Source organism: Pseudonaja textilis, chromosome 3, assembly GCF_049901715.1.
Source record: "Pseudonaja textilis isolate UNSWEBS1 chromosome 3, rPseTex1.2, whole genome shotgun sequence".
Classification (NCBI taxonomy): domain Eukaryota; kingdom Metazoa; phylum Chordata; class Lepidosauria; order Squamata; family Elapidae; genus Pseudonaja; species Pseudonaja textilis.
The window spans coordinates 34144565-34168938 of NC_141992.1; the positions used below are offsets into that span (position 1 = coordinate 34144565).

Here is a 24374-nt window from a genome sequence, read left to right on the forward strand (position 1 = left end):
GGCGCTCCCTATATTTTCTGATTTACGCAGCTTCTTCCAGTCTGGCTGGTGTTAGCTTTGATGGTGTCCAGCCACCAAATAGCTACAAAAGGTCCCAGTAGCAGGTTTCAAATATAATCTATTTTTTTCCATTAGATAAAACCTTTTAAGATTTATAATATTTTAAAAATATTACATAACACACTAAAACCCCAACTTACTGAGGTGTTACTAAAAACTCTGGTTTTATAGTTAGTTAAAAATCTGGCAGTGGCCTCTGTAATATTAGGGTTTTCATATGCAAGTAAAATTTTAACATATTCAGAAATATTTCTTCCTGTTTTTTATTTTAAAATAAGCCAGATAACTTCTTGCCAAAGACTCCTATAAAATTCACAGTACAATAATACGTGACAAACTGTTTCAAGATCAATACCACTTTCAAGGCCAAAATCTTTAAAAGATGGGGAGTTTTTGAAATATACCTTTTGGTTATTTTATGATATTTAATTTGGCTTTTGAAAATTGCCCTTCACAGATGCATGAAATGAATAAGTGGGGAGCATAAAACTATATATCTTTTTCCCATGTCAGGGAAGTGTTTCATCCATCGATTTCACCCAATCATGCTGACAGATCCATTTTTACCTTTCTCCATTTTTTAATGTGAAGGAAGCGATGTACACAGTGAGATTTTATAGATCCCCTTAATCTGTAGATCTTCTTAACAGGATGAAGGTATTCATTTATCTAATGCCATTTCTATATTACAGATGGATTTCTGTTTTGAGTAACAGTAAAGAAGAAGCTTTGAATGTAGCCTTCAAGCAAGCCCACAACAAGGACGGATACAACATGGAGAATCTGACGGGAGCAATCATTGAGGAAATAAAGCACATGCCAGGAAACAACATGTGCTGTGATTGCTCAACACCAGGTATAAAAAGAGATTGTTATTACTTTTCACTACATCTCTGAGAAACAATTTAGGATCTCAGCAAATGATTATGTTAAATTGTAGAAAAGAATGATATAGCCCTTGTTATACAACATATATAGGGTGTGTGTGTCTTATTTCTTCTCTGGGAGCTGAAAAGGCAGTCTTTTTAATCAGTTCACATCAATCGAGTCAACAATTCTCACTATTTCCAATCACATAGCTGCTGGTTGTGCCAGCAGGGAATTTTAGAGAAGTAATCCAACGTACCTGAAGGGTGCCAGACTGGGGAAGGCTTGAGTAATGGGTGATTTGAAAGCAGGCTTCTCACTCATCTGGTTGATTGTTATTTCCTATTTTGTTCATTTGGTTTCAAATTCTGAACATAATGTGGGTTTTTTGAGCTACTTTGCAACAGGCTTGATATATTTTTAAGTTCAGCAACAGGGGCAAAGTTACAAAACATGCTGGCAGGGAGAGAGCATATGAAAAAAAATTGCATCAAAGCTTCACCGTACATGTGCCATCATTCTCTGTCATTGCACTAGCTGTGCATGCCTAGGGTTTCCTAGGAAGTCTGTGTTCAGCTTCATACAAATATGGCTTCTGAATCTCCACCATATCTCTCCTCAAGTCTTCAGTTTGAAGCTAACTACAGTTGTCTTCATTGCTACCTGTCCTTAAAACATTGGGAAAACCACAAACCATTATTTGCTTCATCCAGCCAACCAGTTTGAGAATTTAAAAATGGCATTGCATAATTTCCCAAGATGAGAGTTAGTTCTGATAACAGTCCATAAAAAATAGTTATGCTTTGGCAGTAGATCTCACTGTTGCCGAAGTATTTCTCCTGAAGAAAGGAGGCTGGACCACTTATTGCACAAGAGTGCAAAAGAGACACAAACATGTTTAAATTGTAATTCACTAAAGAGGGTTTGATGTTGCAAAACAATTGCCTTTCCCCTTTGTTAAATAAAACATCTGCCCACTTCCTTGCACACAGTCTGTTAAATGTGACTATAGTCTTTGTTTCCCCTTCTTTTCTTTTCTTTTTTTCTTTTTCTTTTGAACAAATTATTACATAGTAAACAATCTATCTCCACTATTAATATTTTAGGAAATACTATACCTTCACAATGTCAACCATTGTGATACATTTCCTGTATCATTATTTCCAGCAAGCTAGTACTATATCCCTATGCTTCCTCCCTACATAGATCCAGCATGGCTTTCCATTAATTTGGGGATCTTAATTTGCATTGAATGTTCTGGGATTCACCGAGAGTTGGGTGTTCATCACTCCCGCATCCAATCATTAGCCTTGGACAAATTGGCCACCTCAGAGCTTCTGGTAAGAACCAATTTCATTCTGCACCATCACCATTCTTTCACAAGTTTACCATTGGAATAGATTTGATATGTTTCACTATGTTATAAAATCTGTGTTATATTCTTATTTCTTTTTGCAGTTGGCTAAAAATATTGGAAACTCACGATTTAATGACATAGTAGAAGCCAACCTTCCCAATTCATCTTCAAAGCCAACTAAAGACAGTGCAATGTAAGGAACTTTTATTTTTTAATGATCATTAGAAGGGGATTGGGAGAGGGGGACAGAATTATTACAATTCCATAAAACAACATTTAAAACACTCAGAATATCAGTTGAACAAGTGGTTAAATCAATGTGAAGTTTGGCAATTTAAAAATAAATTGGAAAATAAAAATAAAAGCAACTGAGATTGCAGCAATTGTGTTACTTTTTTCTTATAAGAAGTTTCCTGCTGGTTCAGATTAAAAGGCCATGAAATCCAGTTTCTTCTAGTGACTTTCATTTGCTTCTGGGAATACAACAAGGCTTGTAGGCACTAATCTTCTTTCCCTGTAAAGATAGATAGATAGATAGATAGATAGATAGATAGATAGATAGATAGATAGATAGATAGATAGATAGATTGTCACTGGTTATATAGAAGAAAACAAAAAAGACAGTGTAGTAGACTTTGTAGTCCTTTTGTGTTATCTGAGCTTGGTTGTTAGCCTGTAGACATTTCATTACTCAACTAGGTTTGCTCCCTTTTTATATACAATAGCTTGTAGCTTGCCAGTGTTGGTAAAGGTATAGTTTTCTCTGTGGTAGCTCCTTGATTTCTGCTGGATTGCCGTGAAAAGCAAAAAACAACAATAGCATTGTGTTAATTTTCTCCAACAATAAACTATTTTTAAAATTGTCCAAATAGTCTGAGAATGCAAAAGAAGAATTGAACTTTGATATATGGAGAAGTGTTTGGTTTGAGAGTACAAGAAGGTTTTTTAAAATGATTTTATGGTTTGGGAATCTAGCAGATCATTATTGTGCACCATTTAAATCTGTAGTTTCTGACTTCCTGTTTGTACATTATAGGACTCATCGGAAACATTTCATAATTTCGAAGTATGTTGATAGGAAGTATGTTATTCCAAGGATCATGAGGAGTCCGGTTGCCAAGCTCAAGAATTTGGAGACTGCTGTCAAAGAGAAGGATATATTTATTTTGCTTCAAGGATATGCAGAAAAAATGAATTTAAGCGAACCTGTTTTGGAATTTAGCCAGGTGAGACTTCCTCCTGTTAAAAGTTGAGGGATATATGGACATTTTAGCAGAGATGATACATTAATATCAAAACATGGAACATGTACATTTTTATACAATCTTTTTATTGAAGCTTATAAGAAAACTTTGGTTTTTGAACTATGTGGTAGAAAAGATAATTGGCCTAAAGTGACTCAGCATTAATGTTCTGGTCTTTTTCTTCAGAGCAGTGGCTTGCTCAATTAAAAAAAAACTCATTAATTTCCCTTTCCTTCTTCTGAGTCAAAACCCACTGAATGTCAGTGAAAAAAAACTAGAAAAAAATCTATTTTTCTAAATAAACAGCTTGTTTTTCTTTCTTGTTTCAAAGGAACCTAGAGAGACACTTCTTCATCTGGCAGTCCTACTTAGTGACCGAACCTCTTTGCATATTGTAGATTTTCTGGTGCAGAACAGGTGAGTTGATTTGATAGGCCTAACAGATTTAGCAAAGTAGCAAATGTGCTCGTGTTTTTTCACATGCATGCCAAATAAAGTGAGAGTACTAATAGACACCATGGGGTGAGATACCATCAACCTGCTAATGATACACAGCTTTATATCTCCACCTCTGGTGACCCAAATGACACTGTGGCTGCCCTTTTGGGGTGCCTTGAGACTGTGGGGGCCTGGATGGGGGATGCTTCAACTGAACCCTGGTAAGATGGAATGGCTGTGGGTATATGGAGCTTTAGGATCCAGATGTTTATCATCTTTAGTTCTGGATAGGATAAAACTACTACAAATAGACTCGATGCAGAACTTGGGTTTTTTCCTAGACTCACAACTCCTGCTCAAAAAGCAAGTAGCAGTCATGGCTAGGACAGTCTTCACACAACATTGTGAGGTACATCAATTGTGCTCTTTTCTGGACTGTGAGGTCCTGCATTCAGTCATCTCCTGTTATTGTGACACGCTCTACATGGGCTATGCTTGAAGAGTATTCAAGTATTCAGAAACTACAATTGGTTCAAAATGGAGCAGTACAGACAGTTTTGGAGGTCCCTATGGTGGCATAGGTAACACCACTTATGCAAATTGCACTGACTGCCAGTATGCTTCTGGGTGCAATTCAAGGTGGTTACTACCTTTAAAACTCTTTATTGCGTGGGTCTTAAGATAACTGTAGAACCATCTTTCCCCAATGGGAAAGGCCCACTCCATTTGTGCTAGCAGAAGGGGCAGATCTCATCAATCAAGGAATTTTGGCTAGTGGGATCCAGAAGAAGAATCTTTTCTGCCACAGCCCATGCCCTTTAGAATATCTTGCCACAGGAGGTAAGATCTGCTCCTCTCTTTTAGCTTTCAGGAAGTCTTAAAACCTGGTCTTGCCAGTTGGCATGAATCCTGAAGGAGAAGCTATTGGCTGGAGGTGGTTGGTGCACTAATAGAGAAGGCACCCTTACCTCTTGTTTTTTAGTTTGTTTTAATTTTTGTAACTTTAATCCATTTTTTATATTTATAATTGTTAAATGTATGTTTTATCTTGTCATAAGCCACTCAGAGATAGATCCCAAATAAATGAGATGGATTCCAAATAAATTTGATCAATCAATCAATCATGGTTCCATAAGTGGAGGATTTTTGTTTGACAAATAATATTTCTCTTCTAGTGGGAGCCTGCTGAAACAGACATCCAAGGGAAATACTCCCCTTCATTATTGTAGCCTTCATAATAAACCTGAATGCATAAAACTCCTTCTGCGAGCAAAAGCCAACATCACAATCAGTAAGTGGTCATGAAATAAAATTAGGGTTCTGAATGAGAAGGCAAAATGTCAGTCTATTTCACCATAGCGCTACAATATGTATAGTGAATACAGGTAGTCCTACAACCACAATTTGAATTCAAAATTTATGTTGCTAGATGAAACATTTGTTAAGTGAGTTTGCCCCATTTTACAACCTTTCTTCCCACAGTTGTAAAGTGAACCATTGTATTACAGCGTTTGCAGTGTGACTGCTATTATGAGATAACCCAGGAGCAAAACCCAGCACACAGAGACTTAAACATTTAACAGTGGTTTATCTACAACAGTTACATACAGAAATATATGTGGTAGGCAAATACCTTACAAGTAATCAAATTTCTTCTTAACTCTACACTGAGAACTCTGCAATGAATACCAGACACAAGGATAGAGAACATGCCCTCTAATGGCTGCCTTTATATCAACACCTCTTAAAGGGGTAGAACCCAACTCCAGTTTAAAGGGAAATACCCATGCTATGCTGATTCATTCTTATTGCATCAGCCACATCCGGTCAGCTTCACTGCTGGTTGGCTCTTAAATCCCAAGACCCTAACACATTGCATTTGTTAAGTTAGTAACATGGTTGTTAAGTGAATCTGGGTTCCCCATTGACTATGCTTGTCAGAAGGTCGCAAAAGCTGATCACATGACCTTTCTTTTCTTTTTCCTTTTTCCTTTCTCTATCTCTTCTGTAGTTTTTTTTATTTTTAGTTTACCTAGTAATAATGGATAAACGTTCAGTTTTAGAAAACATAATTTAAAATGTGTATCTCAGTAAGTTTTATTTTAAAACTGCATACCTGAATCCTCATTAATGTTACTGCATTGGCTTAGTTCTTTTCAGGACAGTATTTAATGGCAAGACATTTAAGAATTGTTAATTTTACCCATTCAGTCATGTCCAACTCTTGGCAACTTTATAGGCAAGTGCTCTTAATTAAAAATAATTACTAAATTCCATAGAAACATAATTACTACATTCCATAGAACCACGGGAGAGAACAACATTCTGCAGTGACTAGACATGTTGTTTTAGGTGAATATTCATATCTGTCAAACCCAACAGTTAGTAATTTGATTGGTGGCTAAACATGCTGTTCCAGGCATCTGCCTACACTCGTCTAAGCCAATAGGTGCCAGGGCAAGGCAGCACTCAGGAGCATAAGCACAAGAGCCAAGGACAAAGCTTGAATAGGAAAATTGCTTTTATAATTGATAAGAAAATAGTCATATTAACAAAGAAAATCAGCTATTAGATATTTATATGTAGTAGGTAATACACATCAGATATAGGGGTTGAAGTCCTGCATCTTTTTATCCTGCCTTTACTTGGTTATGGACAATGTGCCCTTCATATTATGACTTCAGATGTAGAAGACATCTGCATGGGAGTTTGATAATGGTTCTATCTGACTTCGGGCTCTTTTGTTTCCAGCCCTGACAACTACAGTCTTTGCAGGCTGAGTAACTGGTGGTTTTTTTCTCTCTCCAGTGAGATAGAAAACAAAGGCAGGGAAATTCACCAATCATTGCCTTAACAGGCCACATTAAATCAGTAGTGACAGGACCAGTTGCAGCCTCCTTCTGTGGCAGAATAGAAACTGGCATTCAGAGCAGCAAATTTTATGCTGGCTTGGCATACTTTACTGCTGGAGAATAGCACTTTAATATTTTGCTCTTAATACATTCATTTATCAGAAGCTTGCAGTTTCACTACATTTTGCAATTTATCGTGATAAAACTAATCTATCTTCTCTACAGTCATGAGCAATTCACATCCCCTTTCCTTCTTTGATGCAACTGTAAAAAGAAATTAGAAGGTTTCATGTCTAAGATTGATTAACCATAGTTTAGCAATATGTTCATAGGATAGAGTCTAACTGATCTTCTAATTATGGCTCCCATGAACTGGTAAGGAGTCATGTAACTGTAGATATAATAGTTACATTTTGATTGTTCTTCTACTTAAGAAAAATATTAGAAAATTTTTAACACCATAGTATCAATCCCAACCAGTCATTTTTGAGAGAATTTATTCTCAAATGACGCAGATCCTTCTCTCGTATAAAACCTGTAGTTGTGAAAACAATAGAGCAGTTTCCATTGCATATTTTATATTTTATTGTACACAACATTTAAATTTACATAGCATTAGCTCTTATGTTAATTGTTTCTGTATGTAACTTGGAGAATCACTTAAGAATTAATATTTTAAAAAATTGTGTTTAAAATAGAGCAACTTTATATACTGCAGTCCAATTGGTTTATTTCCAACAACATTTAGGCACCAGAGGTCTTATTCTAACGTAACAAAGGTTAATTAAAAGCAAAAGAAAGTCAAATTTATTTCCATCACAATGCTCTGAATTAACATAATGCCTAATACTGACATTTTTTTATACTGTTCTCCATTTCACCTAAATCATCAAAACCATACAGTAGTGTAGTGTTTCAGTATGGCTTAGCCCCAGAGGTGGTATTCAGCAGGTTCTGACCAGTTCCGGAGAACCGGTCGTGGAAATTTTGAGTAATTCGGAGAACCAGCAAATACCACCTCTGACTGCCCCCACCCCCATCTATTCTCTGCCTCCTGAGTCCCAGCTGATCGGCTGGGTCTTCTTTTGTTGCCCTGCACAGGAGAACAGAACTGGAAAGGAGGTCAGTGGGGTGGAGAGGGGATGGGATTTTGCAGTAATGTTCCCCCAGGAATGGGGACGGAATGGAGATTTTACAGTATCCTTCCCCTGCCATGCCAACCAAACCATACCAGACCCACCAAGCCGCGCCCACAGAACCGGTAGTAAAAAAAATTGAATCCCACCACTGCTTAGTCCCCAGGATGAGGGATGCTCAAACATGAATTTTCCTACACCATGTATTTTCCTTTTAGGGGAACTTTGCTCATACTTCCTGATTTCTTCCACTTTACCTGCTTAATCCAGAGTAGCATTTTCTAGTAGTAGAAAATGCTCTTCACAAAGGTTCCAGGTGAGGCAATTGTCAGAGCACTGCATCAGTGTTTTATATGTTGCTTCCTTGTCTTTTTCAGCTCTCTCTCTCTTTCAGGAATCCCTCCAGAGAGGGAGTCAAAAAGTTAATATGGGGGCCGTATCCATGTGATTGAAGCCCTGCCCTTTTTTTGTGAGCATAATACATGGAAAAATGGGCAGGGCTTTGATTGCATGATTGTGGCTTCCATATGGACTTTTTTGACCTACCTACAGTCTTGCACTGCTGTTCTTGCTTTGCGTATAGATGATGGTAAAAAAAAGTAATATTTCAGCTATGCTAAACAAACAGTGTGAAAACAATCCTTTGTTAGGAAAGAAGTTACAAACTAGAAATACAAATGCACTCAGCCACAATCTTTTAAATGTCGTTCTGAGGACCTTTCTGACCAGTAAGTCCTTTTTGTCTGGATTTAAACACCATCTTCAAAATGTGTTTGACAATATGATTTATATAAGTGGGGTCAAATCTATGAACAATTACTTTAATTGTTATTCATTTGGTGACATCTGATATTTTCCCACAGCTAATGAAGCTGGAGAGACAGCCCTTGATATTGCTAGCCTACTGAATCATACTACATGTAAAGATCTGGTAAGCCACAGCAGATTCAACACAAATGTCTAACATTGTCCTAAGGCCTTGACAAGAGCTGTCTGGATAATGTGCTCCAGATATAGCAATAGGCAGTATGTTTTCAAAATATAAAGTATGTTAAAACTATTATAGCTCTGCTGTACATGTGCCTTTTTTTCCTGCAGCTTTTATCATAATATCTTCTCTAGTAGGTGTTCAGTTTTATTTAGCATAGCACTTAACTGAAAATTATAAGAGCAGAACCATGTTGCGTCAAAATAAAAGCTGAAATATATTGATTCAATATATTAAAGTATTTCTGTTTTTATATGATTTATGTGCATGATCATTGTATAAAGAGGATAGAGTAACAGATTCTGCTCACTTGCAAAGAAACATCTAGAGAATGTGTTTCTGTTTTCTTCTGAATTAGTGAAAAGTTAGACGTGTGCTCACATAGAGACACACACAAAAATATATAAAGGACAAAGAACATAAAGACAAAAAGAGGACATATCCTTCTCTTGCTAGGCATCTGGTAACTTCAGGCATGAAGGAATTTCTACTAAGATTTCTTAATCACAGGCAAACCATGAAATGTGTTCTTACATGTCATATGAATTTTATTCATAAAATTAAGGAAAGGACTGAAATGCCATGGTTTAGATACAAGTCCAATATCAGATGCAGCTCTCCCACCACCATTTTTAAAAAATCAGCTATAATAGGTAGGTTTTCATAAATTAGAAATAATGTAGTTGAAATCTCAAAATATTCAGTCCTCATCCCTGAATTCATCATAGAATAGAATAGAATAGAATAGAATAGAATAGAATAGAATAGAATAGAATAGAATAGAATAGAATACTTTATTGGCCAAGTGTGATTGGACACACAAGGAATTTGTCTTGGTGCAAATGCTCTCAGTGTACATAAAAGAAAAGATACATTCGTCAAGAGTCAAGAGTCCTGTGCTGAAGATTTTTCCTATGAGATTTTTCAGTTTTTGTTCAGTTTAGTTTTGAGTATTTGAAAATCATTTTTAAACATGTCCTAACTCAATGTCTGGGGAAAAAGCCAAATCTACAATGTATTTTAAAAGACAGGCAGAATCAGAGCCAATCAAATATCAGGGGATGCTGTTGCAAAAAGGGCAAAGCACGTCTCTAGAGTGCCACAAGGTGATATGGCCTAAGCCAGAGTTTCTCAACCTCACCAGCTTAAAATGTGTATATTTCAACTCTCCGAATTCCCCAGGCACTGGAGAATTGTGGGAGTTAACACCCACACATCTTAAAGTTGCTGAGGCTGAGAAATACTGGCCTAAGCAATGGAGCTGGAAGTGATAGAAAAGGCTTTGAATAACTAGGAATACAGCTGTAGTTTTCTATCTGCCCATATCATCTGAAAAAGCTCAGTGGAAGGAGTTCCCTTATGATGTCTACCTTTGGGACTGAATGGAAGAGGAAGGGAGGGAGGGAGGAGGGAAGACTGCATCACTGATAGATGATTGAAAGGATATTAACTTATAATATCTAACAAATGCAAAGTAAAAATCACCTTGAGAATTTCTGTGAAATTCTTCTTTGAAATTTCTAAATGGCTTCTCTTCCACAGAATTGAGTTAAAACTGAAAAAGCAGAACAATTGTTCTATGTAAGACTACTCTGAGTTCATAGCACAGTATTGCATAGTAGCATGATTATATATATCTAAATATTTCTTCCCTTTTCCCCCCTGCTACTTCCTAATTTCCATTGAAAGTCCCAAACACCAAAGAAAACAGATGTTAGTCCAATGGGGTTAGAAATGCTAGGAACTTTCCCCATACAAAATGATCATGAGCAGAGATGGAGTGTTCTGTATCTTCCAGCTATTGCAGGCTGAAAATAATCAGTTCAATATGCGTGCCCATGTTGAATATGACTGGCAACCAGGCCAAGAGGAGATGTTTGAAAGTGATGATGAATTGGATGAAAAGGTAAGATCTCATCACTTCTGGTCAGGCTGAAATGTATAACTATTTATTATTTAATTGGTATGGTATTAACAGGTTAATTGACTTTTTATTGGATATATTTTCTGGTACCAATTCTGTGAAAACTACATAGATATTTATCACAGTCACTGAATTATAAAATCAATTAGATCCTGCCTAATTTGTTAGACTATTTTGATATTCCCAGGACAGAGTCTTGCATTATGTTCATGTCGTTGAATATCAGGGCCTTGAGCATATTTCATTTGGTGGCTAAGTGGCCACTCACAGATTTTCATCCAAACATCGTGCTCTAGATAGACTACCTGTTACTATATATTTAAGGCCATTTTTTAAAAGAGGATGTTTTTGCTAATATAATGGTCTCAAATATGATGATACAAATATATGAATATAAAGAATACTATCTTTAACTTCACTTTTCCAGTAATGTAGTCTACTTGTATATTTCAGCCCTGTGTGAAAAAAGATCGCTTTCATCGCCCACAAAGCTGCTACAATCTTCCTGGGCCAGCCTCTCAGTCATGGAAGAATCCAGCCGACTTTTTCAGAGGAACCGGTCCAGCATCCCAGGACAAATTCCATGACTTATATGCTACACCACATGCCTCTAGATCTGCTGAAACAGCATCTCCTTCTACTTACACCTCTTCAGGCCCTCCACTGCCACCACGCAATGCACCCAGAGGTAAGACAGTGTTTTTGGTACTCCTTTGTATATTAGTCTTGGAATTATATCAAATTTTTTAAATGTTAATTTTAGTAAAAGTACTAATCTATTTTAATATTTAATGCAATCTGTGTAAAACAATGCACTTGTGCTTTAATATAAATACAGTAAATGAGTCTGAGGATATGATTAATCTATTCTCCTTATTTGCTTCTTACAGTTTACTAATATTTCTGTAATTGAATGTCTTTCTCAGCCCCCAGCTTCCCTCCGCCATTACCCCCAACTAGCAACTCTGTCTATCCTGTAGATACAACAACTAAAAGAGCTATGCCTCCACCTTTGACCATTAGGCATAAACGGACCTCTTCAGAGCCTCTCCCTTCAACGCCACAGAATCATAGTCCTTCTGATGGTAAGAGAGCCCACTGAACCACTTGCAACTGGAAAATTTACTGTTGTGGAACAGGGAAAGCCTAAAATAAAGAGATATATGAAGTGACTTTATATTGATTCAGATAACTGATCCATTATGCTTTTGACACCGGTTTTACTATGTTTCTAAATCATTAGACAAAGTTCGCTTCGTAACAGAGGAAAAATAGCTTTCATTCTGTTTTTTTGTTAGATTCTAGATCTTTCTCACTTCCAAGGCGCTGCTCTCCAGAAGGAGCTTCTCCTAGGAGTTTGAGGTAATTGTGTACACATAATATGCAGAATATCACTGGAATATGCAGAATATCACTGGAGAAGAGCCTAATGCTGGGAAAGATTGAGGGCAAAAGAAGGGGATGACAGAGAATAAGGTGGGGTCACTGAAGCTGGATGGATGGGGTCACTGAAGCAGTAGGTGTGAGCTTAAATGGACTCCGGAGGATGGTAGAGGACAGGAAGGCCTGGAGGAACATTGTCCGTGGGGTTGTGATGGGTTGGACACAACAACAATATGCAGAACTGAATAAAAATTCTACCCCTCTGAAGCTGGGTTTACTCTGAGGGTACATCCTGGTTTTGAGTAGAGTCTAAGAGGTTCTCACATTGATTGCATGTAAGGTGAGATTGCATGTGAGGTGAGATTGCATGTGAGGTAGTTGGTAATGGGAATATAAAAGCTACTGTGACCAAAAAAAATCATTATCACTATTCTTCTTTTCTTTATCAGCCAGCAGTTGGGAATAGCTGGGACTGTGGAAATCTCTTAAGGGTATTTTGTAAATGCAAATTTAAGCTACTTTGCTCTAGAATATCTGCACAGAGGCTATCATTTAGACATGTTCAGTAACAAGGAGAGGATTATTCATCTCTATATACATATATATTTTTTTTATTTTTTATTTTTATTTGTCAATTGTTTACGAGATAATAAGTAAAAGTGTATACATAATTATGAATACATGAAATGAGTACATATAAGAAAAATGAAAGAAAAATAAAAGAAACAATAGGACAGGGACGGTAGGCACGTTGGTGCACTTATGCACGCCCCCTACAGACCTCTTAGGAAAGGGGTGAGGTCAATAGTAGACAGTCTAAGGTTAAAGTTTTTGGGGTTTGGGGAAGAAACTACAGAGTCGGGTAGAGTATTCCAGACATTGACCACTCTGTTGCTGAAGTCGTATTTCCTGCAATCAAGCTTGGTGCGGTTAACCTTGAGTTTGTATCTGTTGTGTGCTCTTGTGTTGTTATGGTTGAAGCTGAAGTATTCATTGACAGGTAGGACATTGCAATGTATGATTTTATATACCATGCTTAAATCAGACCGAAGACGGCGTAATTCAAGGTTTTCTAGTTCTAGAATTTCAAGTCTGGTGGCATACGGTATTCTACAACGAGTAGAGGAGTGGAGAACTCTTCTTGTGAAATATTTCTGGACTTTCTCAATTGTGCTAATATCAGATACGTAATGTGGGTTCCAGACTGATGAGCTGTATTCGAGTATTGGTCTAGCAAATGTTTTGTATGCTCTAGTTAGTAGTGTGATATTACCAGAGAAAAAGCTACGTAAGATTAGGTTAACAACTCTTAATGCCTTTTTGGCTATGTAGTTGCAGTGGGCACTAGCACTTAGATCATTAGAGGTGAGTATTCCAAGGTCCTTTACAGAGCTTGGATCATCAACAAGATCTTGACTATTCAGCTTGTATTTTATTTTCGGATTTTTTTGCCAATATGTAAGACAGAGCATTTATTTGTTGAGATTTGAAGTTGCCATTTGTTTGACCATTCTGATACACAGTCAAGATCTTTTTGAAGGGTAGCAGTATTGTCTGTGGTATTGAACAGCTTTACATCATCAGCGAAAAGAACGCAGTTGCTCTTAATATGATCACAGAGGTCATTTATGTAGAGTATGAAGAGAGTTGGTCCTAGAACACTGCCTTGGGGGACACCACTATTGACAGGTACAGAATTTGATAGGACACTCCCAATTTTGACCATTTGTTGTCTGTTTGACAGGAATGCTTCTATCCAGTTATGCAGTTGTCCAGAGATACCATAGGATTTTATTTTTAGTAGTAGTTTGTCATGTACCATTGAATCAAAGGCTTTACAGAAGTCTATGTAGATTGCATCTATTGTTTTGCCCTGATCAAGTTGTGTAGTCCATATGTTTTTGCAGTGTAAGAGTTGCAGATTACAGGATAGTTTTTTTCTGAAACCAAATTGTTTATTGGAGAGTAGGTTGTTTGTCTCTAAGTGGAGGATGATGGATTGGTTAATAATTGATTCCATGACTTTACAGGTGACGCAGCATAAGGAGATTGGTCTGTAATTTTCAACTAGGCAAGGGTCTCCCTTTTTGAAGATGGGGATGACTGTGGCTTGTGACCATAGGTTAGGCAAGGAACTGGTCCTGAAAGATTTTTCAAAGATTATGCTTAGAGGTTTGGCTATGGCAGTGGATAACTTTTTAAGAAATAGGCACATATTCCATCCGGTCCAATAGATAGGGATGGTTTTAGATTGCGTAGTGCTTTTCAACATTGTCTTCTGTAAAATTGATATGTATTAGATCACTGTAGTTATCTGTGGTTCGGCTAGGAAATGCTGGGCATGATCCATTGCTGTTTACAAATACTGAGCCAAAAAATGTGTTAAAGATGTTGGCTTTAATGGTGTCGTCGTTGCAGTCTTTACCATTAAGTCCTATCAGGGGTGGGATGGACCTTGAATCTTTTAGTTTGTTGTTTACAAAATTGTAAAAAGCATTGGTGGAATTGGTGCTTAGAAGGTTTTCCTCTTGTTTAATGTGATAATTGGTGCATTCGGTCTTTATTTGGTGGCATAAATTTTTGTATCGGCTTTTGAAATTGGCAACGTCACCAGATTTGTTTTTCCGCCAGAGTGATCTCTTTTTGGATTGAAGTTTCCTTATTGTTATGGGCAATCTGTTTTTTTGTTTTGTTTTGGGAGTAGTTGTTGGTACATATAGTTTGATGACTCTTTTGACTTCAAGTAAAAAATATGTTGTAATGGTCTTCAACAGTATTGCATCCAGTGAATAGAGATTGCCAATCAAGGGATGAGAGATCGTTGTTTATAAGATCATAGTTGCCTTTTTTGAAATTATAATTGGGGATCACATCATTGTGGTGGTTTTTGCGTGAACGTATGTTGAGACAAAAGTCAATCATATTGTGGTCACTGCTGGAAAAGGGTTCTTTAGTTTGTATTCCGTAAATTAAATTCAAACTATTGCAGAAGATGAGATCGAGGCAGTTGTTTAGTCTAGTGTTGTTGGATACTAGTTGTTCCAGTCCCAGATTTGTAACAGCATTGTAAAAGGTTGCATGTATGGTTTCAGTTGTACATTCATTTAGGGTCCAGTCAATATGAGGCAGATTGAAATCACCAAGAAAGATAAAAGGGTATGGGCAGGATGCTGCCCATGTTAGTAGTGTATTTAGCTTGTTTACATGTTCAATGTCATAATCAGGTGCTCTGTAACATAGTAAGAATCGAATTGTGATATTTAAGGATAGTTCACAGATAATGGTCTCAGGAAGAGCAAGCTCCTGGGTAACTTGGATATTTTTAGATGTAAGGACTTTTTGTAGAAGATAGCAATACCACCTCCTCTACGAATTTCACGATCTGATCGGTAAACATGATAGTCTCTTACTGTGGTAATGGAGTCGGGGAGAGATGCATTGAGCCATGTTTCATAGACAAATATAATGTCAAATTTAGCCATATTTAGTAGGAGGAAAAATTCAGGTATTTTATTTACAAGGCTTCTTGCATTGAGTAGCTTGCATTTAAGGCCAGCAGTAGTTGGAATTGAGGTAGTTAGGGGCGTGCGTGCCTAGTCTTGGGTGATGGTGGATTGGTTGAGGTAGGGTTGTGGTTGAAGGTTAAAGCTGAGTTGCTGGATGTGTGACTTACTTTTGATACAGTCAGCATGGTAGTCAATGTACAGGTCCTTCTCTCCATTGTCGAGACGTTTTTTGAGTTCAGTGCGGAGTACACGGGAGTGGGCACGTTGCTGTATGGTTAGGTCAGGGCAACAACGGAGGTTCTTATGGTTGGTGTTGGTTTTGGCGAGTGAATTTATAGTGTAAATGAATTTGCGTTTGCTTGATTCATTTTTGCAAATGACCCTGCAGAAGCGTGGGGTCACAGAGCCGTCACTGTTTTTGAGCTCTCGGCCAATGCGGGAAATGTCAAGTATTTCATCAGGGGAGATGGTTGATGCTGATGATGTTTCGGACAGTTGTGATGTCATCATTATCATTGATGCCCTCTAGACCAAATAAGATGGCGTTTGGACATTTGGACATATATATTAGAGTACATAGAGTACGTACATTGTATGTATGTATGTATGTATGTATGCGTATAATTTTCCTCTCCCTCTTCCTCTCCACCTGCATTATTTCCCTCAGTTCTCAGCCATCTGAACTCTCTGAAGATTCCTGGCAGCAAGGTAAGATAATTTCTTTAAAATATACTATTTATTTGTAACTGAGAATTGATATCTCTTTCTCCAGGGAGGCATTTCAGTTGTGAAAAAAGTCAACCTACATAACTGCCTGCAATAGTTGTCCGGGGGAGGAAGATGTGAAAAAAAATACTTTTTCAAGTTTTATCATTATGAAAAGTAGTGCTACAGAAAGTGCAATTATATGAGTGCTATAAACTTTGCATTGATAGCATGTAGAAATTAATAGAGAAAAGTTTTCCAATCCAAATTCAGAAATATTTATCAAATTATTTAAACACAGAAAGTCATCTATTTCATAGTTTATCCTAAAATAATAATAATGTTATAATTTATAAACCATTTATTTGATAGCTAATTTTGATCAAAATCTTTGATTTGGAAATTGAAGTGGAATACATCAAAGAACTTTTTTTTGCTGGGATAAAATGGTTCCTGCCATATAACTGCTTTAAAATATTTTGACAGATACTACATATTCCTTCTAAAACACATTTTGCACTTCAAATCTGACTTCTGTTCAGTCATAATAAACACTTTTGATTTATTGTGTGATGTCATTCCCACTTTTAAAACTAGCAATTCTGGAAACAATAAAAGCAAAACAATTGCTATTATATCTCTTTTTTTAAAAAAATTTTTATTGATTTTTAAAAACAAACATAAACAAACAAAACATAAAAACATAAAACATCTTTTTTGAAAGCAGCTTGATCCCGGGTTACATCTCTTCCTACAGACACAAATTCAAGTTCATGCTCATTTTTATATACCATTCCATATCTTATTACCATTCTACATTTTCTATGTAGCTTCTCCCCTCTTTTAACTTTCTTAATTTTATTTTATTTATTTCATCTCAATTCAGATCATTATACTTATATTCTTTGACTGTCCTGTTTCAGCTGTCTATTATCTTTTCTTATTAAACAAAATTTCTCCTGTAATCTCTGATTGGAGTATGACGCCTTTATATCTTTCCCCTAAAATTATAACACTTAATATAATATATAACTTCCATTCGGATTTATTTTGTTCACAAAAGTTTCACTGAATTACACTGACTATTTTATCCCACTTTTAAATCATATGTTGTTTCCAATTTTCTAACATTATTTCTAATACAAATATAACAATACAATCTTATGTACCTTTGCAGAATCACTTTTTCAGTTAAATTTTCACCCATTATCTCTGAATAAATCCTGTTTCTTTACATCTTGCTCCAAACCTTTGTAACTTCTCTTCCCTTCCTTCCTCCCTTGCTTCTTCTCTCTCCCCCCTTTACCCCCTTGTCTCTCCACCTCCATTTCCCTCTTCTGTATTCCCCTTTTCTGTTGCTTTCTAACATTATATCCACTTTTCACACATTATTTTTCCCTTTTTTGGCTGTTTTTTTAGGTCTTAAATTCTCCATTCTCTTTCGCCCCTTTCCCCTTTCTTCCCCAGATAAAGTTATTTGTTCATTAAAGATGGCTTCTTCTTTATCCCAATCTTCTTGTTGCGCAGTCTTTTCTTGTAGTTTCTCATAGGTACAGATCGCCATTTCTAAGAATTGAAAAATGGAGCCAAAAGAGCCCTTCCCTTCTTGTTCCTCTTCTTTATATTTTTTAAATTCCATTTTCAGTTCATCCACAAGTGATGCCATTGTAGAATTTTTTTAAACAACCATCCAATTGTTTTTAGTTATTCAAATATAATTTCCAAAAGTCCCAAAGTCACCAAGCAATCCAAATACACACAAGCTGTTTCTTTTAACATTTTCTTCTTTTTTCACTTTCTCTTCCAGGAGTTACTATTTAGTTGCAAATTTCCAGTTAAAATGTATCTTTTAGAAGTCTTATTAAGATTTAACTTTAGATTCTTTTGAATTCCAGGCAGACTCCTCCTTCCAAATCCTGCTCTTATTCTTTTCCTCTCCCTTCCCACTTATAGCAAAAAAAAATAATTTAGTGTTCAGAAATCTTTGTTGTCCCCTTGGCATTTAATTATATTTCCTGTTTAATTACCTATTGGTGCCACAGCGGATTTTTCTGATTTCTCATTCATCTCTCTTTGCGGTCAACATAAGGAAGGAGAGTGAAAAAAAAAACCTTTCCCTTTTCACTTTCATTCGCTGCTTCCGAGTCTTCTTTGGGAGCAATGTATCTTTTAAAAAATTTAAATTCCAGGATATCTTAGTTGTTGCTTCTTATCCCGGTCAGCCAAAACTTTCACTTCTTAACTTCCTCCTGCACTTTCTTTTCCGGATGAGTGCTTCTTTGAGGCAGCCATTTCTGACCACCGCTCTTACCGCCTTCGGGAAAGGGAGTTTAGCCAGCTGAGGAGGAAAGATGCGGCTTTCCCCGACCCTGCTGGGATCTTCCCCCTCTTCACCACCTCTACGGGGTGGCTTAGCCCCGAAGCCAGCTGGCTCGGGGCGCTCCAGCGGCGAGCCCAGGCAGAAACTGCGCACGATCGCGGATTCCTGCCTGCCGCTGAAGCCCTGCAAACCAGAAGTAACAATTGCTATTATATCTCTTGAAGCCCATCAGCCATAAGAACACTGAGATTATGGTGTACAGCTATATTTCTCAATCTTAGCAACTTTAAGATATGTGGACTTCAGCTGGGAGTAGGCAATAAAATAATATAAAATTGCCACATAAAATTGCCGAGATTGCGAAATACTGGTCTAGGAGATGATAAAGGTTGCCTACTCTGTGGTGGAAGTGACAGCTTTTATAGCATACTACTATAGCTCTATAGATTCGAGAGAAGCCATTTTGGCTATGAAGTTGAACCCATGCTCTATAAAAAGCAATCTTGGCAAATGGCTGCACAGTTATTCTTGAATCCACTCTTACAAAAGTGATCCATTAGGTGTCCTATATTGTATGGGAAGCATATATGATACAAATAGTATTGAATCAAATTACACAGCATTAACACACCAACATGCATTCTGCATAATCACTCAGATCATCCAAAAATGATATGAAAATGATAATTTCTTTTTACATTGCAGCTGCCTCGGAAGGAATGAAGGTTCCTTCTGAGCCAAACCAAAACTCAAGAGAGAATCACTGGAATTCTTCTCAGTCTTCTGAATCATCAGATGACATTCCTCCACCACTGCCAAAAAGGGGGCACATGGTAGGTTCTTAAACTTAATATCCTGAGTTTATTTTTGCATATAATACCCATTTATGGGCGAAGGTAATTTTCTTCTTTTGAAATAAAATCTCCTAGATATGTCTAAATATATATGAGCCCATATTCAGATATGATTTGGGAGCAATTAACTGTTGGTTGTTCAATATTTCAATTAAAAAATAGAAATGCCACAGTGTATAATTATCTGCACTGAAATATTTAGCAATTAAGAAATCCATTGTGTGATGGTCTCATTTTACATGTTTAGATCTTCTACACTAGAAGATTTCATTTCATAAACTGGTACTAATGAAAAATCCAGTCAGCTTGGCTATATGGATGCATGGGACACATGCACAAATACATAAATGATCTTTAAAACTCCAGAGGTACCTACTGTTCTGAACATTTCTTCTTTTTATTTGCTTTATATTTGTATGATTAGCTATTGCAATTCTGTGTGACATACAGTAAATCCATACTCCTTAAGCTTAATACTGTTTGCTTATGGCAGAATACATCCTTTCTACGTCGTGTCAGAGCCCTTTATGATTGTCAGGCTGATCATGAAGATGAACTCACTTTTGTGGCTGGAGAAATCATTATAGTAGAAGGACAAGAGGATTCCAACTGGTGGGTAAGTGTCATTTAATTCTGTATGCTTATTACTGGAAATTCCTTTCTGAGCACAGAACACAATCCCTAAGACTTCAGGTTTGTGGCAAAGATTCTGTGAAGGAGCCTATAAAAGTTTTCCTACTACCGTAAGTCATTGGGTCTGTTGTTGGCAATGGATAGCATGGCAGGTGTATATCAGGCAGCAGCAGGCACTGGAATATTCTGAGTATTTAGCATCTATTTTTAGATGGCATCTAACTTTTCAAAAAAATCTTCCAAGCTTTGTATTAATTTTCAGTTATGCCTTAGACTAATGCTATATTGGGACCATTGTGGAAAAATGAAAATGGTAAATAGATTTAGTTGCCTGGCAGTATTCAGGATTCTTGGTCTGCTACAAAAGATAAGCATTAAAGGTGTTCTTAACAGTTGGGTACAGACTCATCCCATCTAATGTATCCCTATTCCAATATATGGAAAATGATGCGATCAGACATGCTGATAAGCATGTACATCTTTTTAAAGAGCTTCTAATTATTGTGCACTGTTCATCCTCTCTTTTAAAAGTCTTTCCTTTTGTTTTATTTTTTCAGCATGGCAGGATTGAAGGCTACCCCCACAGAAAAGGTGTCTTCCCAGTGCCGTTTGTTAATATACTACCTGAATAAGAATACGTCTAATTCACTCAAAGTACAATTCACTCTACTGTAACAGGGCTTCCTGCCCTCTCAAAACACAATCAATAGTTGTAAAGAAACACTTACTGGAGTTGAAATACAAATCATTGGTACTGAAATGTCATACAGAGGACTAATATTTCTCCTCAAGTCATTGGCAAGAAGTCCACTGAATTATTTTTTAAATGGTATCAGAACTGCAAGAGTTATTTGATGAACTCATCAAACATACATGTGTTAATGGTGCAATTTCTTGCTGTCGCTGTTTGTTCATGAATGCAAGTGGTATGTGGGTACCTTTCAAACGCTACTGTCATCCAGCTGTTAGGCTACAGAATGATTTAAGAAAAAAAAATTCACTGTTCCAAAATTTATCAGTGTACATAATAATATAATTCACAATAATAAGAGATAAAGAGAAGAAATGAATCAAACATGTCATAAGAAAATGCCTGTGCCTATTGCTTATTTCTAAATGTGAGAAACACATAAGAAAAAAAATGCAAATGTATAGTGTTTCTTTATGCTTCTCTTCCATGAGGGAAAACGTTCTCAGAAATAATGCTTTAGAATGTCTTTGGAGATTTTCAGTCATGCAAGAGATGAGAAGTGAAATGTCTTCAAGGAAAAACAAAGTCCTGTTGCCTTTTGAAAAAGCACCATTGGGACAATGTCTTAGGAATTGCAAAATTCCAGTATATTAGTTTTTGAATTAAAACAATCACGTTTCTGATTTTTCTGTACATCTAATGTGCAATTTATGTATTCCATAAGGATTCCTACTGAGGGATGAAGAAGAATGTGGGAAATTTACTTGCATATGAAATATCAAAAAACAACAATCACAAAATATATTTCAGTTTCTGCAAACCCATCCAGTCCTTTCTTGAAAACATTGTTTATTATGGAAACTAATTCAGAGTCTTTTAATTTTCCAGTTAGATGCATTCTTCTCCTACTATTCATAATAAAGTCTTAGAATAAATATGGTATATTGAAATTTCATTTTCCCTACGTTAAAAAGGACAGTCCTTTTAAATCTCCATATATGTTTCTAATAATGCAAATGATGCTATTAATGCAGAATTCTTCTATTTGCTGTTAGGTTACTAAAATAAATACAATACCCCAAATGTCTTAATTGTGGTTTATATTACAGTACTTCTGTTTATTAAGAATGTGATATTTCCACCTTTAAGAGCAATTTGGATCCTTGTTTCTGAATTGAATATAGCTCATAATCATATCTCTTATCCATGCTAACTTTACTGATAAGAGGATTAGAAAATGTTGATACCAAAATAGTAGGACTATATATTATTTATTTCATCTATTTAATTTGGGGGGGGGCTTCATTCTCAAAAATTATCTCTGTCTTCATTTATATTAATAGTAATTTACTAAATTATAAATTGTTGTTAACAGAATAGAAGAATCCTATATTTATTCATCCTGCTCCCCCATACAATTGTTTTTTGAAGGCCACTCTGCTTTGGCCTTGGTTTATTCGTGAATATCTTTGCTGTGTTGTTTCCAATATAAAAAAGAAATGTTCTCAAAAGCAAAAGTAGAAAGTGGCCATATGTTGAAAGAGAAAAAGAGAAAAAAACCTTAACATGACTGTTCGTGGAACCTAGATTTTTCTACCTTCATGTATATAAATAGAGTAGTACGCAGTACATGTGATTCTGGATGAAATGCAAACAGAAATGCTTATTCTAAATAGCAACATGAACACAAACTGCTATGTAATTTTAATGTTACTGAAATTTAATAAATAAAACTAAAATTTAAAAACCAGAATGCTAATCCCTTTTAACTTTTTAGTTAAAATTTTACATTACAATAAAAGTATAAAAAAGAAAAGAAAAGGAATAAGAAAAAAGAAAAGAAAAAAGAATTAAAAAAACAGAACTTTGACTTCTGTCCTTCTTTCTATCAAGTAATTGGCACGTTACTTTTCCCCCTCTGTAGCCGTTTCTAATACATAAATCCATAAATTATCAGTTCAGACTTTTTTTCTTTCAGCAAAAAGTTCACATCAGGATTTTTTTTTAAATGAGTGAAATCTTTGTGTTTTTTGCAAATACTGAAATAATATATATACCTTAAGAAAGAAAGCATACGTAAATCCAGAACTCAATATTGCTAAAATTGTTTGAAAATTATTAATTTGTATTCATATGGCAAACAGCTACCAAATCAGGACTGCAAACATGTAGATGGCCACTACATGGCAGCAAAGAGAAACAAAATTTTTTAGCTTTCTAAAGATTATGTAGATTTGGCAGTCCAGATCTATTGTCCTTGTTATCGAAAGTTAAGGGAATTTCTAGTCCTTCAGATTTGCTCAAATTCAATCTTTAGGAGGTATTGGGAGATGTAACTTCTGAACGCTATAAATTTTACATGTATTCAATGGAATGCTATATGAGCCACATAATCTTTACAGAAAACAGTGTAGAGTATAGTGACCTGGAATCATGTATCAATAAACATTAAAAAAAATATTACATTCTTAACACATTTAAGGAAGGCATGGGTGATGAAATAACAGCGCAGTGCTTTTGGAGTGATGGCATTTGGAGCAGTTTGTTTAGAAGCCTTTGGATTACTGTATTCAGGAACACAGCAAAAGTATTGTGGTAGCTCAAAAGTGACTGAATCACAACATAGGCATTCATGATGCAGTAATAATATTCATTAAGAGCTTTTCATTAAATTTTTTGACTTTCAAAATAAATAAACATAATCTGAAATTTAGCCTATGTATAAAAAAGATTGGGTGTGCAAATTAGAGCAAAATTAGACCAGGTTGATGAACTTGTATATTTAGTACTTAAAAAGAGTATATGGGTTGTTTTTTTTAAAAAAAAGATCAAGAATTAATGGGTGCTTAATGAATGCAGATTGAATGTGAATGGGAGTAAGCAGTATGAAAGGAATACACTGATATACTTTGGCTGTATAGAGAAAATGAATTAAGAGCCAATTTCAAAACAAATAAAACAACAACAACAAAGCAAGAGTGAATGGGTTAAGAGGAAGAACAAGAAAATTATGATTGAATGGAGCTTTTTAGTTCCTGAAAAAGAGAGAAGTGGGAATTTTAATGAACAAAAGGCAGCATATAAAGAGGTATATGTACATGTAGAAGTAAAAATAGTTTGCTGATGAGTGTGCAGCAGTGTGCTGCAGCTGCCAAAAAAGCCATCACAGTTCTAGGCTGCATAAACAGGGATAGAATCAAGATCACGTGAAGTGTTAATACTACTTTATAATGCCTTGGTAAGGCCACACTTGGAATACTGCATCCACTTTTTGTCACCACGACGTAAAAAAGATATTGAGACTCTAGAAAGAGTGCAGAGAAGAACAACAAAGATGATTAGGGGACTGGAGGTTAAAACATATAAAGAACGGTTGCTGGAATTGGGTATGTCTAATTTGATGAAAAGAAGGACTA

The 24374-nt window shown here is 36.1% G+C and overlaps 1 protein-coding gene across 3 annotated transcripts in view; it reads left to right on the plus strand.

The window, feature by feature from the left end:
• The window catches only part of LOC113434258 (arf-GAP with SH3 domain, ANK repeat and PH domain-containing protein 1-like), a 44102-nt gene extending 21399 nt beyond the window's left edge, over positions 1-22703 (plus strand). For 2 of the 3 annotated variants that reach the window (XM_087929224.1, XM_026697324.2), the window contains exons 14-28: positions 753-916; positions 2134-2267; positions 2386-2477; positions 3321-3510; positions 3860-3945; positions 5142-5257; positions 8818-8885; positions 10741-10848; positions 11320-11554; positions 11793-11951; positions 12165-12228; positions 16423-16463; positions 19486-19613; positions 20128-20250; positions 20825-22703. In XM_087929224.1, coding sequence (XP_087785350.1) covers positions 753-916; positions 2134-2267; positions 2386-2477; positions 3321-3510; positions 3860-3945; positions 5142-5257; positions 8818-8885; positions 10741-10848; positions 11320-11554; positions 11793-11951; positions 12165-12228; positions 16423-16463; positions 19486-19613; positions 20128-20250; positions 20825-20899 — 1783 coding nt within the window. In that variant the 3' untranslated portion in view covers positions 20900-22703. The remainder of the gene's footprint in view (positions 1-752; positions 917-2133; positions 2268-2385; positions 2478-3320; positions 3511-3859; positions 3946-5141; positions 5258-8817; positions 8886-10740; positions 10849-11319; positions 11555-11792; positions 11952-12164; positions 12229-16422; positions 16464-19485; positions 19614-20127; positions 20251-20824) is intronic. The other variant, XM_087929225.1, reaches the window with a different exon arrangement.
• The last annotated feature ends 1671 nt before the right edge of the window (positions 22704-24374 follow it).